Genomic DNA, 15,412 nt, shown 5'->3' on the forward strand with positions numbered 1-15,412 from the left:
TAGGTATTTTATTCTTTTTGTTGCAATGGTAAATGGGAGTGTTTCCTTAATTTCTCTTTCAGATTTTTCATCATTAGTGTATAGGAATGCAAGAGATTTCTGTGCATTAATTTTGTATCCTGCTACTTTACCAACTTCATTAATGAGCTCTAGTAGTTTTCTGGTGGCATTTTTAGGATTCGCTATGTATAGTGTAATGTCGTCTGCAAACAGTGACAGTTTTACTGCTTCTTTTCCAATTTGGATTTCTTTTATTTCTTTTTCTTTGCTGATTGTTGTGGCTAAAACTTCCAAAACTATGTTGAATAATAGTGGTGAGAGTGGACATCCTTGTCTCGTTCCTGATCTTAGAGGAAATGCTTTCAGTTTTTCACCATGGAGAATGATGTTTGCTGTGGGTTTGTCGTATACGGCCTTTATTACGTTGAGGTAGGTTCCCTCTATGCCCACTTTCTGGAGAGTTTTTATCATAAATGGGTGTTGAATTTTGTCAAAAGCTTTTTCTGCATCTATTGAGATGATCATATGGTTTTTCTTCTTCAATTTGTTAATATGGTGTATCACATTGGTTGATTTACATATACTGAAGAATCCTTGCATCCCTGGGATAAATCCCACTTGATCGCGGTGTATAATCCTTTTAATGTGTTGTTGGATTCTGTTTGCTACTGTTTTGTTGAGGATTTTTGCATCTATATTCATCAGTGATATTGGTCTGTAATTTTCTTTTTTGTAGTATCTTTGTCTGGTTTTGGTATCAGGGTGATGGTGGCCTCATAGAATGAGTTTGATTTAAAATCTTACAACAAACAAAAGTCCAGGACCAGATGGCTTCACAGGTGAATTCTTTCAAATTCTTTCAAACATTTAGAGACGAGCTAACACCCATCCTTCTCAAACTCTTCGACCACGAAGAAATAGAAAGTATGACAGACCAATCACAAGTAATGAAATTGAAACTGTGATTTAAAATCTTAGCTTTGTATAGGAACAACTTTTTTTTTAATTATTCTTTTTCTCAGCAGTTTCTTTTTTTAAAAATAAATTTATTATTTTATTTATTTTTATTTATTTATTTATTTATTTTTGGCTGCAGTGGGTCTCCGCTGCACGCAGACTTTCTCTAGTAGTGGCAAGCAGGGGCTGTTCTTTGTTGCAGTGCGCAGGCTTCTCATCGCAGTGGCTTCTCTTGTTGTGGAGCGTGGGCTCTAGGCGCGTTGGCTTCAGTAGTTGTGGCACACGGGCTCAGTAGTTGTGGCTCGTGGGCTCTAGAGCGCAGGCTCAGTAGTCGTGGCGCACAGGCTTTGTTGCTCCGCGGCATGTGGGATCTTCCCGGACCAGGGCTCGAACCTGTGTCCCCTGCTTTGGCAGGTGGATTCTTAACCACTGCGCCACCAGGGAAGTCCCATGAACAACTTCTGAATTCTAAATTTTATTGTATTTTAGTATGATGTATATTTAAAACACTGTTTTTTCTATTTAGAAATTAGTTCACCTGTCAGGTCTGGAATATTCTCTGCTTTCACTTCTAAACAACTTAAACAAAAGGATACTAATTAAAGGGGGGAAAGCAGTGGTGGTGGTGGTGGGATGAATTGGGAGATTGGGATTTACATATATACACCAATATGTATAAAATGGATAACTAATAAGAGCCTGCTGTATAAAAATAATAAAATAAAATTCAAATCAATAAATAAAAATAAAATTAAAAAGCAAAAAAAAGATACTAATTTAAAAGGCTAGCAACTGGACTTCCCTGGATGTCCAGTGGTTAGGGCTCTGCACTTCCACTGCAAGGGCCACAGGTTTGATCCCTGGTCAGGGAACTGAGACCCCACATGCTGCACAGTGTGGCAAAAAAAAAAAAAAGGCTAGCAACTGATGTCTTCAATAGTGAAAATTTTCACTATTGCTTTCACGTCAGATATGTGGGGGAAAAGGGAATGGCTGGGTGGAAATAACATTTTTAGGCATGAAAAAGGTACAAAGGAGAGGAAATTGTCACAATTTACATTGAATTTTCCACTGATTGCTGAAATTCTCAACTTGAAAGGCTGATCTGGGAGAAAAGAAGGTCATAAAGTCTTCTTTTTAGACAGAGAAATATATCTATGTCTATATTATTTCTATCTCAAGCAATTACTAAAAAAATTTCCAAAATGAACAAAGCTATTTTTCCATAGAAAACCAGTGAAATGAACATAGTAATTAACTATTTTTCAAAAATCTGTAAATGGGATCCTAGCCTATTTTAGAAGTACAGCAAAGCCTCCCTAGCTCAGAATAGTCAGAAGGAAACTTCTCTCACTCATTACACAAGCATGTGTTAACAAATCCTACATCACACACACAAGATGCTAGTACACCCAATGAACAACTAGGATTATACTGATTTTCAAAAAATGTATATAATCTGTGTTATTCTCCAACGGTGAATATGTTATAGAAATAAAAAAGAAAAGCAAGAAAAGGAGTGGAAGCATGAAACACCTTAATTTAAACTGGACCCGCAAATATCTGAATTCTAAGTCAGAGAGCTCTTGTGAGGGCAGGAAAACTAGACTTGGCATCATCAGCTGGTGTTCAGTACAAGCCCAATCCTTTCAGGGGATTGCTGAATGTTCAGGGGAAATGCTCACACCAGAAAACACCCACTTGAAGTGAATATACTTTAAATTTCATCTTCCCTATCTGATGCAGCATATTATACTGTTCCTTAGTATTTCAAGTGGCAGTGAGTACTACATAGCCCAGATAGTGATTTTTTTCTCTGATCTATGTGGTTTTTGTATTAATTGAAGTATAGTTGATTTATATGTTCTTTTTCAGATTCTTTTCCATTATAGGTTATTACAAGATATTTAATATAGTTCCCAGTGCTATACAGTAGGTGCTTGTGGTAGTAATGTTTTATATAGTATATGTCTTCATAAACTGGTAGCCCAAATCAACTATATTCCATTTCAAACTGAGCAAAAGGAATCAAGACATGCCACTATATCATAAGGGAATGACAATAACTATTAAATGAAATCTTAATTACAAATCTAAGATTGCTCTGGAGGTTCTATGGAAAGTAATGCCAAAATAAGAGCTAAAAATCATCTCAAACCCAGACAATATTCCCTTAAATAACAATGACTTAAAATACTGATATGATGCAGCCACTGTGGAAAACATTGTGGAGGTTCCTCAGAAAACCAAAAATAGAATTACCATATGATCCAGCAATCCCACTCCTGGGCATATACCCGGTCAAAACTACAATTCAAAAAGATACACACACCCCTATGTTCACAGCAGCACTATTCACAATAGCCAAAACATGAAAATCACCCAAATGTCCATTGACAAATGAATAGAGAAGATGTGCTACATATATACAATGGAATACTACTCAGTCATAAAAAAGAATGAAATAATTCCATTTGCAGCAACGTGGATGCAACTAGAGATTATCACACTAAGTGAAGTAAGTCAGAAAGAGAAAGACAGGGACTTCCTTGGTGGTCCAGTGGCTAAGACTCCACACTCCCAATGCAGGGGGCCCGGGGTTCGAGCCCTGGTCAGGGAACTAGAGCCCACATGCTGCAACTAAGAGTTCGTGTGCCGCAACTAAAAGATCCTGAGTACCGCAACAAAGACCCTGCATGTGGCAACGAAGATCCCGAGTGCCGCAAGTAAGACCCGGTGCAGCCAAATAAATAAATAAATATTGAAAAAAAAAAAGAAAGAGAGAAAGAGAAAGACAAATACCATATGATATCACTTATATGTGGGATGTAAAATATGGCACAAATGAACCTATCTACAAAACAGAAATAGACTCACACAGTGAAGAGACCTGTGGTTGCCAAGGAGGAGGTGGGTGGGGGAGAGAAGGACTGGGAGTTTGGGATTAGCAGACGTAAACTATTATATATAGTATGATAAACAGCAAGGTCCTACTATATAGTACAGGGAACTATATTCAATATCCTGTGATAAACCATAATGGAAAAGAATATAAAAAAAAAGAATGTCTGTGTATACCTGAGTTAGTTTGCTGTACAGCAGAGACTGGCACAACATTGTAAATCAACTATACTTCAATAAAAATAAATAAATTAAAATAAAACTAAAATAAAATACTGATATGAAACTTTTACTGGAATGTGAAGGGGATCTTTAGAATCTTGAACTTCAAATATATAGGAGTATTTATTTAGAGGCTACTTTAAAATTTATGTCATGTGACCTCTAGGGACCATTGAAATTTCTGGAAAGGGTCAGCTTTTCCTTAAGTGCCACTCCAAGAACTGGTTGGTGACTACCACATTTGCATGCTATAAAGAAATGTTATTCAAATGACAATCTATAAACAACAATATGAGTATTAAATAAATTGTATTTTAGAGCTAATTCCAATAGGATATACTTATTTTTTAAGGAGGTACAGTTGCTTGTTTAATTATTTGTCTCCAACCTTCAATCTAAAATACAAGTCTATCTGCCTAAAACTAAGTGTATTTTTGTTAGAAGATGACAGCTAACTTCAAGGGCACAATTTATTACAAACAGACATTTAAAACAACAAAAACAAAAAAAGCGGGGATAGGCATGAACTTAATTCTTCTATTTAATGGATAACAAGAAAGCAAAGAAATCTTTGATACCCAAATATCATAGCATGGTTTTCAAGAAAGGACTTGGTGAATTCCTCAAAGCTTTCACCATAGAGCTATATTAAATATCCTTTTGGCAACAAATAAATTGCTTTCTCACTGGTGGAAGCTTAGACCAGTCATCTAAATCAGGAAAGCAGAACTACATGCCGTACTGAAGAGTCATGTAAGTGTAAAACCACGTCTCTCTCCATGGCATGTTTATGTTTTTTCTATAGATTTCCACTAGGGCAGTGGGTGATTATCTTGATTCCTTGACATTTAGGATTAAGAGAAATTATCTAAGCTTTAAAAGCGTGCATAAAAATGTGGACATATCTATATTTTCTTTATGTCTCCTTTGATGACGGAACATTTGGATATGAAATTTGATAAGAATGCCCTGAAGAGGAAATAGGGTTCCTATAATCAACGGGGAAACAAGACAGACCCATGGAGTCCTGTCGCACCTGTGACACTGTGATGCTGCATTTCTTGGCCAGCTCCTCTTTGGCTTCTTCACTGGGGTAGGGGTTGCTGAGGTGTGAGTAAAAGTATTCATTCAAGATTTCTGTGGCCTGTTTACTGAAGTTACGCCTTTTTCGTCTATGAAAGAACCAAAAAGAGAATTGTCGTTATAATCAACATTAACCAAAGAGGGATGTATTACTTAGGATCACACAAAAAAGTTAGCTTTCTGTTTTTAAACATTCTTAGGGTGTAATTTATCACCATGATATTGTAAATTATACTCTTGGCATCCTCCAAAGAACTATCCAACTCACGTGAAGATGTAGGATAACTGAGAAAAATATTAGAATGTGAAGCACAATTAACTTCATTCTTTAATTTGTTCAACAAATACTTATTGAGGATCTAATGTGTTCTAGGTACTCAGTGAGGATCCAGTTGGAACAAAACAGATAAGGTCTATTAGGGAGCTCACAGGGGATTAGAGGGTTAAGAGAGAGAGTAGAAAGTTAGGGGAAAGAAAAACATTAGACAAGCATCACAGAAATAAATAATTATAAATTACGGTAACCATGTCAATTATCATGAAGGAAAAGTATAAGGTATAATGAAAGTGTCTAAGAAGGAAACCTAACACAGATTATGGAGTCAGGAAAGGTTTCCTTGGAAGAGTGACATTTAATCTGAGGCCTGGAGAATGTGTATAACTTAGTCAGACGCAGAGGAGAAGGAAGAGGAATGAGCAGAGGGAATGGTCTTCAAACAGGAAAAAAGCCTGGAAAGTCCAAAGGGCTAGAGGAGGCTGGAGCACAGTAAAAACAGGGAATATATGAGATGAGTCTGGAAGGATGGACAAGGGCCAGATTACACAGGCTTGGTGGACCCCATATGGATTTCTGAATTTTATTTTAAGTGCAATCGGAAGTATTAAAGGTTTTAAGTTTTCCATTTTAAAAAGATTATTCTGACTACTGAGAATAGCTGAAGGAGGGGATGAAAGGAAATGTAGAGATATTTAAGGAGACAACTACAATGGTCAAATTGAGAGATGATGGTAAGTTGGCATAGGGAGAGAATAATGGAAATAAAAAGATTCACGGTCAATTTGAAAGGTAAAAGCAATACGACTTGATAATAAATTGGATGGGGGGGTGGGTGGGGAAGACAGAGAAGGAAGGTAAAGAAAAAAAAAATACATCAAGGATTTCTGGATTTTTCTGTTTCAGCCAACTGCCTGGACTGAGGTATGGTTTTGCTCAACAGGGAAAGCGTAGGGGAGGACAAATTCTTTGTTTTTACTGGGAGGGGGTGGCAGAATGTCAGAAGATCAAGTATTTGGTGACAATTTATTTCAAATAGCAAAAATGTCATTTATATTTGGGATTTATTTTGAAGATTTTAAAGAATTCCAGCCTGAAAATTAGCATTTGTCAGATTTCACTTTAAATTAAATACTCCAGTAACTAGAAAACACTTTCCCCAAACAATTTTCTTAATATTGCCTTACAAATAATCTTAATGATCTTAATTGTGATAGCCTATGCTCAGGAAAGACAGCGTCAGTAGGCAGTTGTAAATGTGTATACCCTATGAGATTCTTCTAGTTAAAATGATGTCACTAACGTGGCAGGTTAAGTATGTGATCTATGTTTCAACATTCAGGGAGAGTCAAGGGAGCAAGAAATCTCGGTCTGATCAAAACATCTCAAGTTATGAGCCCTGAAACTTCTTAATTTCAATAATTTTTTGGAAGGTTAAACCATTGTTTCCTGAGGGATGAAGAAGAGATTCAGGATCTATTTGGGAATTAAAATCAACAGGATTTGATGATGAATTGGATGGGGGAGGTGTTGAGGGAAGACAGATGAAAGAGAAGTACACCAAGAATCAGCATTTTTGCAGGAGTCAGGCATTGCTTGACAAGAAAAACAAAGCCCTGACCTGGGGCACTTTGAAAAGGAACAGTCTGATGAGTGGGTAGCTGGGTGAGTAGGATGGAAAAGGTCTAGAATAGATACTGAAACTGTCAAACTTACAGATAATTACCTGGCCCACAGATAATGTTTGTTGAGACAACACAATAATGACCTGCTCATAAAAATCTAAGTTTCTGGCTTCTTATGAAAAATTGGAAGATCAGCCACACCTGGCCCACATCCTCAGAAGGCAACCACGGTATAAAGCTAAGTGATGGCTGTCCCCTCAGATGTGTACCCGTCTGCTCTAATCCTCACTGCCCCTCATCCAGCCACTCCCCTCAATTCCATTATATGTAAGTATGTGAGCTTGTGACTCAGTCTAAAACATGAAATCCAGCAGCAAGACCGGGTATGGTGGAGCAGCTCACACAAGGGCATTTCTTTGGAAAATGAGGACTTACAAAAGGGGGAATGAGCAGAAACATATTGGGAAAGCAGAAATAAGTTTGGCTCATTTATCGACTTCACGTAGGAGTGATTTTAGGAAACATCAAAAAACCTCAGAGAACAAATTTATGGGCAGAACAGAATACCTCACCCCAGACAGTCTGGCTGCATCCAAACTATGGCACTTGTACTAGAAGAGTAGAGGGACCTACACAAATTTATTCCTAACTGTTCTGCACCGCTACATACTTCGGCTTGTCCAATTACCAAGAAAATGTGAGTATGGCTTTACAAAAAGCCAGAGTGAGCAAGGGAATCATATATCTGAATGAGCATGTTTGCCTAGAGCAGAAAAACCGTGCCTTCTCAGTGCAGAGGGCTTGCTAAGAGGCACTACAAGAATAGATGGAAGCAAAGCTCAGTATTTGCATTCACTTGAAGGCATAAGAGAGAACTCGGTCTAATACTTCATTTATTTTTTAGAAAAACATTCTGTAGAAAACGCCCATTAAGCATTTCCCCTAAGTTTCATTCCCCCCGGGGTTCACCACACTCTAAATGGCTATGCCTCAGGCCAGTGTGCAGTGGTGCATCAGTCCCAGGGCTGTGTCCCATCAGCATCACAACATTACTGACGGCAATCTCTGTGGGAGAAGGGGCTCTGCTCCAAGCTCTGCCACCTTCTCACCCTGGCTCTGCTCACTCTGGCTTGTTAACTTACTTTCTCTTCTTGGAAGAAAAATAAATCATTTAGGTGTATACATTATGAATGCAGTTATGTTTAAAAAAAAAAAAAAGAGCGTGCATGTTGATAAGAATGGGAAAGTATCCGCAGAAATAAGGATAGCAATTGTGTTAGAAAAGATTCCTTTCTGAAGAAAGTACTTTAAAATATCTTTGTTACATAATGCTTTTAATTAAAATGCTCAACGTTGACAATTTAAAAATGTTTTTTGTTTTCTGATGCTACTTCCTTAACTCTTTGAGCTATTATAAGTAGTAAGTGGAAATATTCATTCATCTGGTTAGTCAACAAATTATTTTTCTGTAGCCTACTATGTGTAAGACACTTGCTGGAATTGTGGGGAATCTAAACGTGTTAAGACTTGGCCACTGCTTTCAATGACAACGTGACCTACTCGGGAAGAGAAGAAATGATCCTGAAAAACTGCAATAAAGGCAGTCTGAATGCAGTTTGGTCTGGAAAATTGTATAAACATAGTATCAGTGTTTAAGAGACAGCAATGAGGAGTCCAGTGGAGTGCTTAAAGTAGGCTTCCTAAAAATGGAGCATTTAGGCCAGGCCTGAAAGGCTGAGCAAGGTCTCACTAATGCAACAAACATGAGCACCAGCTCTGTTCCAGGCTCCATGCTACACACCCTCACAGACGACAATTCATTACTGGTGACCAAGTTGGGGAAATGGTTGGGAGAACAGGGTTTGCTGTGGAAGGCTGGAGGTGGAGGTTGAGGGGTGGTGGTGGAAGAGGTGGTTAGGCAGAGGAAAAGAATTCTCGTCAGAGGAAACAGATGAGACCAAGAGGTATCGCATTTTGGATTAAACACAGGAAAGAACAATTTAGTGATATATTAAGAGCACTAAAAATGTTCACATTTTGATCTAATGATACCATTTCTGAGAATTAATCCTTAGGAAATAACTCTAAAGATCAAAAAGGTTGAATGCATAAAGATTTTCACTGGAAGACTAAGTCCAATAAAAATCTGTCTAAAATAGTACCTTCCCTCCATCATTTTCTCTCCCTTTACCTTGCTTTTATTTTTCCTCATAGCACTTACCATTCTATCACATTTCATTACATTATTGAACAGAATACTACAGCATATTTGTTTACTTGTTTATTGTCTGTTTCCCCAAGTCGAATGTAAACTCAATTGGGGCGAGTATGTTAACCTATCTTGTTTACCTTTATAGCCTCAGAACAAATAAATATATGTAGAAGGAAAGAAGAAAGGAATTGGAAGGAAGGAAGAAGTTATCATGGAAATTAATAGAGACAACTAAATGCTCAAAAATGAAGAAATGGCTAAGTTAATTATTTATCATATATCCATCTGGTAAACTTCAACAATTAACATTTAAAATAGGAGTTTATACTATATGAAAAATGTTTACCTATTCATGGTAAATTTTTTAAAAAGCAAACCAAATTATGCATATTGTACCATCACAAAGAACATTAAAAAAAAAAAAAAGTACCACAAACCAGAAAGAAATATACTAAAACGTTCACAGTGACCTTTTTTTCCATTGGGTGGTAAAAAAGTGATTGTCTTTTATCCCTCATCCTTCTATTCTATACATTCTACAACTTTTCCATAGTGACCTTGTTATTTTTTAAATAGGAAAAATATAAAATAAAACTTAAATCTTAACAACAACAAAAAAGTAATTTGGGCGGGGGGCAGGTCACATGAGGCCTCAAATGCCAGGTTAAGTAGTGTGCATGTGAGTTACCCAGCATTGAAAAGCTGCTATGGTTTTTAAGTAAAGCAATTAGGGCATCATAAGAGGGCCATGGAGGATGAGTGGGAGAAGAGTAAGACTGGAATCAGGGAGAATAGTGGGAAGTTACTCTGGTAGTCTAGGTACAAAAGGATGAACGTGAGCTGAGCAGTGCAAGTATGGATGGAAAAAAAAGGGCTAGAACGAGAAATGTTGAAAAAAAGCACTGGTGAGTTCTAATGACTAATTCAGTACGGAAGAAGGAGGAACCAAAGGCGATACAGGGCTTGGCTTAACCAGGAGAACGGGAGTATAATCAGGTGGCATATGTTTCCTTATTTGGCTCTGAGGAAGAGCTCTGGCATGAAGATTGTTCCTCACATCTTGTTTTTCAGTTGAGATGCTAACTTATTTTCTTTAATATTGTAAAATTTGTACGATAATCATCACCTCTGTGAGATTCCAAGGGACAGAAAACAAAACAAAATAGAAACCCATTTCCAACGCTGAAGATCGATTGCAAGCTTTAGCAATGCCCAAGAGGCATCCCTGCAGAGGCAGCATATAGTAGGAACTTGACAGTTCCTCTGTTATGTCACCTAGTAGGGCTAACACACCATATATAATTTATTACCTAATTCCTGTGAAACTTGGTGACAGCTTCAGATAAAAGGGAAATATGTATCCTTACAAGGGAAACTCACAGGCTTTCCTCTTGATTTGGAAAAACAGAGTTTGGGGTTTTGTGGTAACTATAATACCACTTCCTTCTTAGGAATATCAGTAGCTCCAAGTATTTTTTTTCTAGTTTGCACAAGCAAAGTAACATCAGGAAATCTTAGAAAAAACAAACCTGCATTAAAACAAAGTTACATACTGAACATTATCCTTAAAAATACTTTTTAGCATCAGCATTGAAAGAAAGGCTATGTATTACTAAGTCATTAGTAGCGGCACTAATCCTATTTGTTTCCTGAGTCACCCAATTGGCAGCTAATAGCACTACCACCCCCAGACAAGAAGAGGCTTGACAGTGCAGGCACCACGAGGTGAATTACCTGTCCAATGTAGAGAAGAGCTCTCATAGCCAAATTAAAGAAGAATCTAAGACCAATTGGCCAGGATTACAGAAAATAATACACAAAGAGTGAAAAGAAAAATTTTAAAAAGCCATGCAATAGATTTGTGGCCTCACATACCTGGCATCAAGGAACCTTGATCTTAAAATCATTTCTTGGGCAGCTCCTCTTTGGCTTCGTCGCTGCGTCACTGCGGTAGGGTTTGCTGAGGTGTGAGTAAAAGTATTCATTCAAGATTTCTGTGGCCTGTTTACTGAAGTTACGCCTTTTCCGTCTGGCATCAAGGAACCTTGATCTTAAAATCATAACTGCTTCACAAGTGCTTTGTTTGAGCTGCATCTGAATGGAACTAAATTTTCGATGGATGATGCCCACCATTCTTTCAATCTCTTTTGGGGAAATGGGACGTGTTCTACTCTGCTCTCGGAGAAGGTTCATCACGTGTGTAGTGAATTCATTACATGCCTGTAAGGGGAAAAAAATCACTCCTTAGGAATCTGGTATTTTATATTATCACACCCAGACATTAACTCATCTGAATTTCTACCTCATTTGCAGTAGCTAATGGCATTATGCAGTAGGTAGGGTAAAATGAAAACTAAGACACTTGTGAGATGGCAGTGATAGTTAGATGGGGCGCAAGAATTCTGAAACTATGAATGGCCAGGCATGCAAGGGAAGCACAGCACTCAACTGCCCTTCCCACCACCCTCGTCCCTGTTCCAACATGAGGTTTTCCCACTGGAGGATGCTCTCTACCAACTGCTATATGTAAGTACAAATATATGTTAATTGTTAATACTAAGCATCTCCTATTTTCTTGGGGGTTTTACATTTATTCCACAAATGTTTACTGAAGCACTATGAAGTTCAAACTCCTCCAAGAGCGATTAAGGACACATAAATGAGCAAGATGTGGACCTGACTTTCAGTGCAATAAAATATATATTAAAAAAAACGAATTCTTAAACAAGGCAGACCATGTTAAGTATCACAGGAAAATATGAATAAGTGCTTCCTAAGTTCCAAGGAGGAAGTATTCTCATCTGGAAGCAGAGATCACTTCATGGCAAAAATGACATTAGGTAGGGCTTTAAAGAACGGGCAAGATTTTTGAAAGGTGGAATAAAGGTGGAAATCAAGAGGAATTCCAGGCACAAGAAAAAATGCTGGGAATCATGGTATGTAGCAAGTCCAGAGGGACAGAGAGAATATGTAAAGGAGAAGAGGGAATTCAGATTTGCACTAGCATGTAAAGGGCCTCTGATACCATGCCAATGTCCTAGCATAATTTAGCTGTGGTGTGGGCCTTATTTGTGGATATACGCCATTCCTAAAACATGGGTAAAGCAGCTCAGCTCCTCAGGGGAAGGGCATCAGGAAAATAAGGATCAGATTTGTGTCTCAAACTTCTTAGTTAAACAATCCTCAGTCCCTGTCTCTTTCAGCCCACCTATATTCTTTAGATCTATAAAACCACATAACTGGGCCTACACGGAAATCCAGTATTGCCTTGGTAAATAAAGCATCTGTCTGTATCTCTGGATAAAAAGAAAATCTTCTGGCATTTTTGTTTAAAAAAAAGACAGGAGACTCTGCACCTTACTGCACAGATGCCCCTAGTAGGGTGAGCAGACAGAACAATCATTGATCATGGCAAGATGCATTCTGAAGATATAATAATGTCCACTTCCCTACAGATATCCTGAACATATAGCAAACGATGGTTTTTCTAACTGCTCATTAGAGAACTAACCTTTTAAGTACACTGGGTGTTTCAGTTACTTTAAGCTTTTATGGAGCTTTTATATAAATATTTCTAAGGTGAGGTAAAATGAGTCTGGCTTACCAAAGTTTTTTAAAAATATGTTTAAGTCTTAAGAATTTTAAAGTTCCTTGTGAGTGGTGACTCTGGGATTCTTCAGAGTATAGATTTGTGCAGCACACACAGTAGGCATCCAATAAACATCTATGGATTGGTGGGGTTTTGTATTATAATTCAAGAGTAATGTTGATTAATATCTGTAAATACATTATCCCTGAACCTTTGTAAGTGAAGGATTTTTAACCTGCAGTCCATGGATAGGTTTAGAATGTCCATGACTCCCTGAAATTTCAAGTTGTGTGCACATTTTTCTTTCCCGAGGGGACAATCTGTGGGGTTTTTGTTTGTTTTCGTTTCAGATTCTCAGCCAGTCTATAATTTTAAAAGGCTGAGAATTACTGTCCTAGGTTATGGCACAGTAAAACATTAAGGAACTTTGCAGCTCTGAAACCGGAAGTTCTTTCCATCTTTAAGGAGACCATAATAAAGAAAAGTAAATTTAAGATTTTCCCCACTATATTGTCAACTTAAACTATTTTGTGCCAAGCTGAAAACAGGTGGTCACCCTGTCAAGAAATATATGCACAGATCTTTTTTTCTTGTACAATACTTTCCCTAAAGAGATGTTCATATAATTTCAAATTACATAATTTAATAAACACTAGCCCTCAGTTTTCTTATTAGTAAAATGAAGGAAAGTAAATTTGAACAGCAAACTGGAATAAGCAAGTTCTGATAGAGACTTCTATAGCTAGTTCCAAAAAATGTTAATACAGTATGTTTGGGAAATGTGGGGTTAACCAAAATTTTAAATGCTTTTTTTTTTTGAGGGGGGTGGGGGCAGGATTCCTCAGTACTTCCAGTATGCCAATATGCATCATAAATCTTCAAAGGAGAATGGTATATCTAACTTTTCCTAAATAAATTTGGTCACAAAACCTCTTTTCTCTAGAGCAGTGCTGTCTAAAAGAAATACATTGTGAGCCACATGAAAAAAAATATGGGGGGTCATTTAATGTTTTTTCTACTGCACTGATTATTTTCCAAATGTGTTTTATTTTTCTCATATGAAATGTAAAATTTTTCTAGTAGCCACATTAAAAAATAAGAATCAGGTGAAATTAATTTTAATAATATATTTTATTTAACCCAATATATGAAAAATATTAACATTTCAACACATAATCAAGATCTTTAGATAACTGTTAATGAGATATGTTACATTCTTTTTTTCATACACTTTGAAAACCAGTATATATTTTACATTTACAGCACATCTCGGTCCAGATTAGCTAGATTTCAAGGGCTCAATAGCTACATATGACTAGTGGCAACCGTATTGGACAGCACAGCTCTACAGCATCTTGTGGACCAATGTACTAAGTAAGAAAAACTCTTTGGGAAACAGTATACTTAGTAATCTTTGATGTTTCTTTTTTATTCTTCATCACCATGCATTCACACAAACCCACAAAAAGAAAGGCAGTTTCACTTAGGAATGTCCTTGATGAAGCAAGAGAAATTATTCATTTTATTACATCTCAATCCTTGACTACGACTTTAATATTCTGTGTGATAAAACGGGAAACACACCAAAAGCACTTCAATTGCTTATCAAAGGATGGTTGTCTTGAGAAAAAACACTTGTGTGATAGTTTAAGTTGTAAGCCAATGCTGTCTTTTTCATGGAACACCATTTTTATTTGAAAGCAAAATCAACAAATTATTATAATTATTCAGACTTGGGTATTTCGCGGATATTTTCTCAAAAATGAACCAAGCAAGCCTGTCACATCAAGGAAAACAGCTGACAACAGTTGTGCCAATGATGAACTTTGACTTTTCAAGTGAAAATTATAATTTTGGAAAACTTGCATCTACTACCTTGAGCTTGATAGTTTCCTAGTAGACTTTCTGATTAATTTGGTGTTGATATTAATAAATATGATGTTTTGATATTATATAATGTATAGTGTTAACATTAGAAGATGTACATAACTCAGTGAAACAATATTTTCCAAATGATCAAAGCATGATGTTACAAAAAAATGCATAGGTAGAAGATCCATTCAAAGTGCACACTAGACCAAGTTTAAAGGAATTTAAAGGATTTTTTTTAAGGAATTCCTTTAAAGGAATTTTAAAGGATTTTAAAGGAAGGGAGTACAAAAAGTTGATATGATTTCAGACTCATTATAACTAACCTTTAAGACAATACAACTTGTCAAGTTTTGGTATAATATCAGAGAAAAGTATCCATAATTATCAGAAAGGCTATTAATACACTCCTCCCTTTTCCAATGACATCTTTGTGTGAGGCCTGGTGTTCTTCATATACTTCAACCACATGACAGGAGACTGACCGTAGAAGCACATATAACAATCCAGATGACTTCTTTTAAGTCCAACATTAAAAAGTTTTGCAAAAATGTAAAAGCAATGCTACTCTTCTCACTAAATGTTGAGGGTTTTTTGTTTTTTTGCAAACACAGGCTTTTAAAAATATTATAGGGCTTCCCTGGTGGCGCAGTGGTTGAGAATCCGCCTGCCGATGCAGG

The 15,412-nt window shown here is 36.9% G+C and overlaps 1 protein-coding gene across 1 annotated transcript in view; it reads right to left on the reverse strand.

Annotated features, from left to right (window-relative positions):
* PBX3 (PBX homeobox 3) overlaps positions 1 to 15,412 on the reverse strand; it is a 235,947-nt gene that overhangs the window by 48,395 nt on the left and 172,140 nt on the right. The window contains exons 4-5 of the mRNA XM_024126452.3: positions 11,295 to 11,494; positions 5,117 to 5,243 (exon numbers count right to left, since the gene is read on the reverse strand). Of these exons, the coding sequence (XP_023982220.1) occupies positions 5,117 to 5,243; positions 11,295 to 11,494 (327 nt within the window). The remainder of the gene's footprint in view (positions 1 to 5,116; positions 5,244 to 11,294; positions 11,495 to 15,412) is intronic.

The sequence above is a fragment of the Physeter macrocephalus genome, chromosome 9 (assembly GCF_002837175.3).
Source record: "Physeter macrocephalus isolate SW-GA chromosome 9, ASM283717v5, whole genome shotgun sequence".
In the NCBI taxonomy this organism is placed as follows: domain Eukaryota; kingdom Metazoa; phylum Chordata; class Mammalia; order Artiodactyla; family Physeteridae; genus Physeter; species Physeter macrocephalus.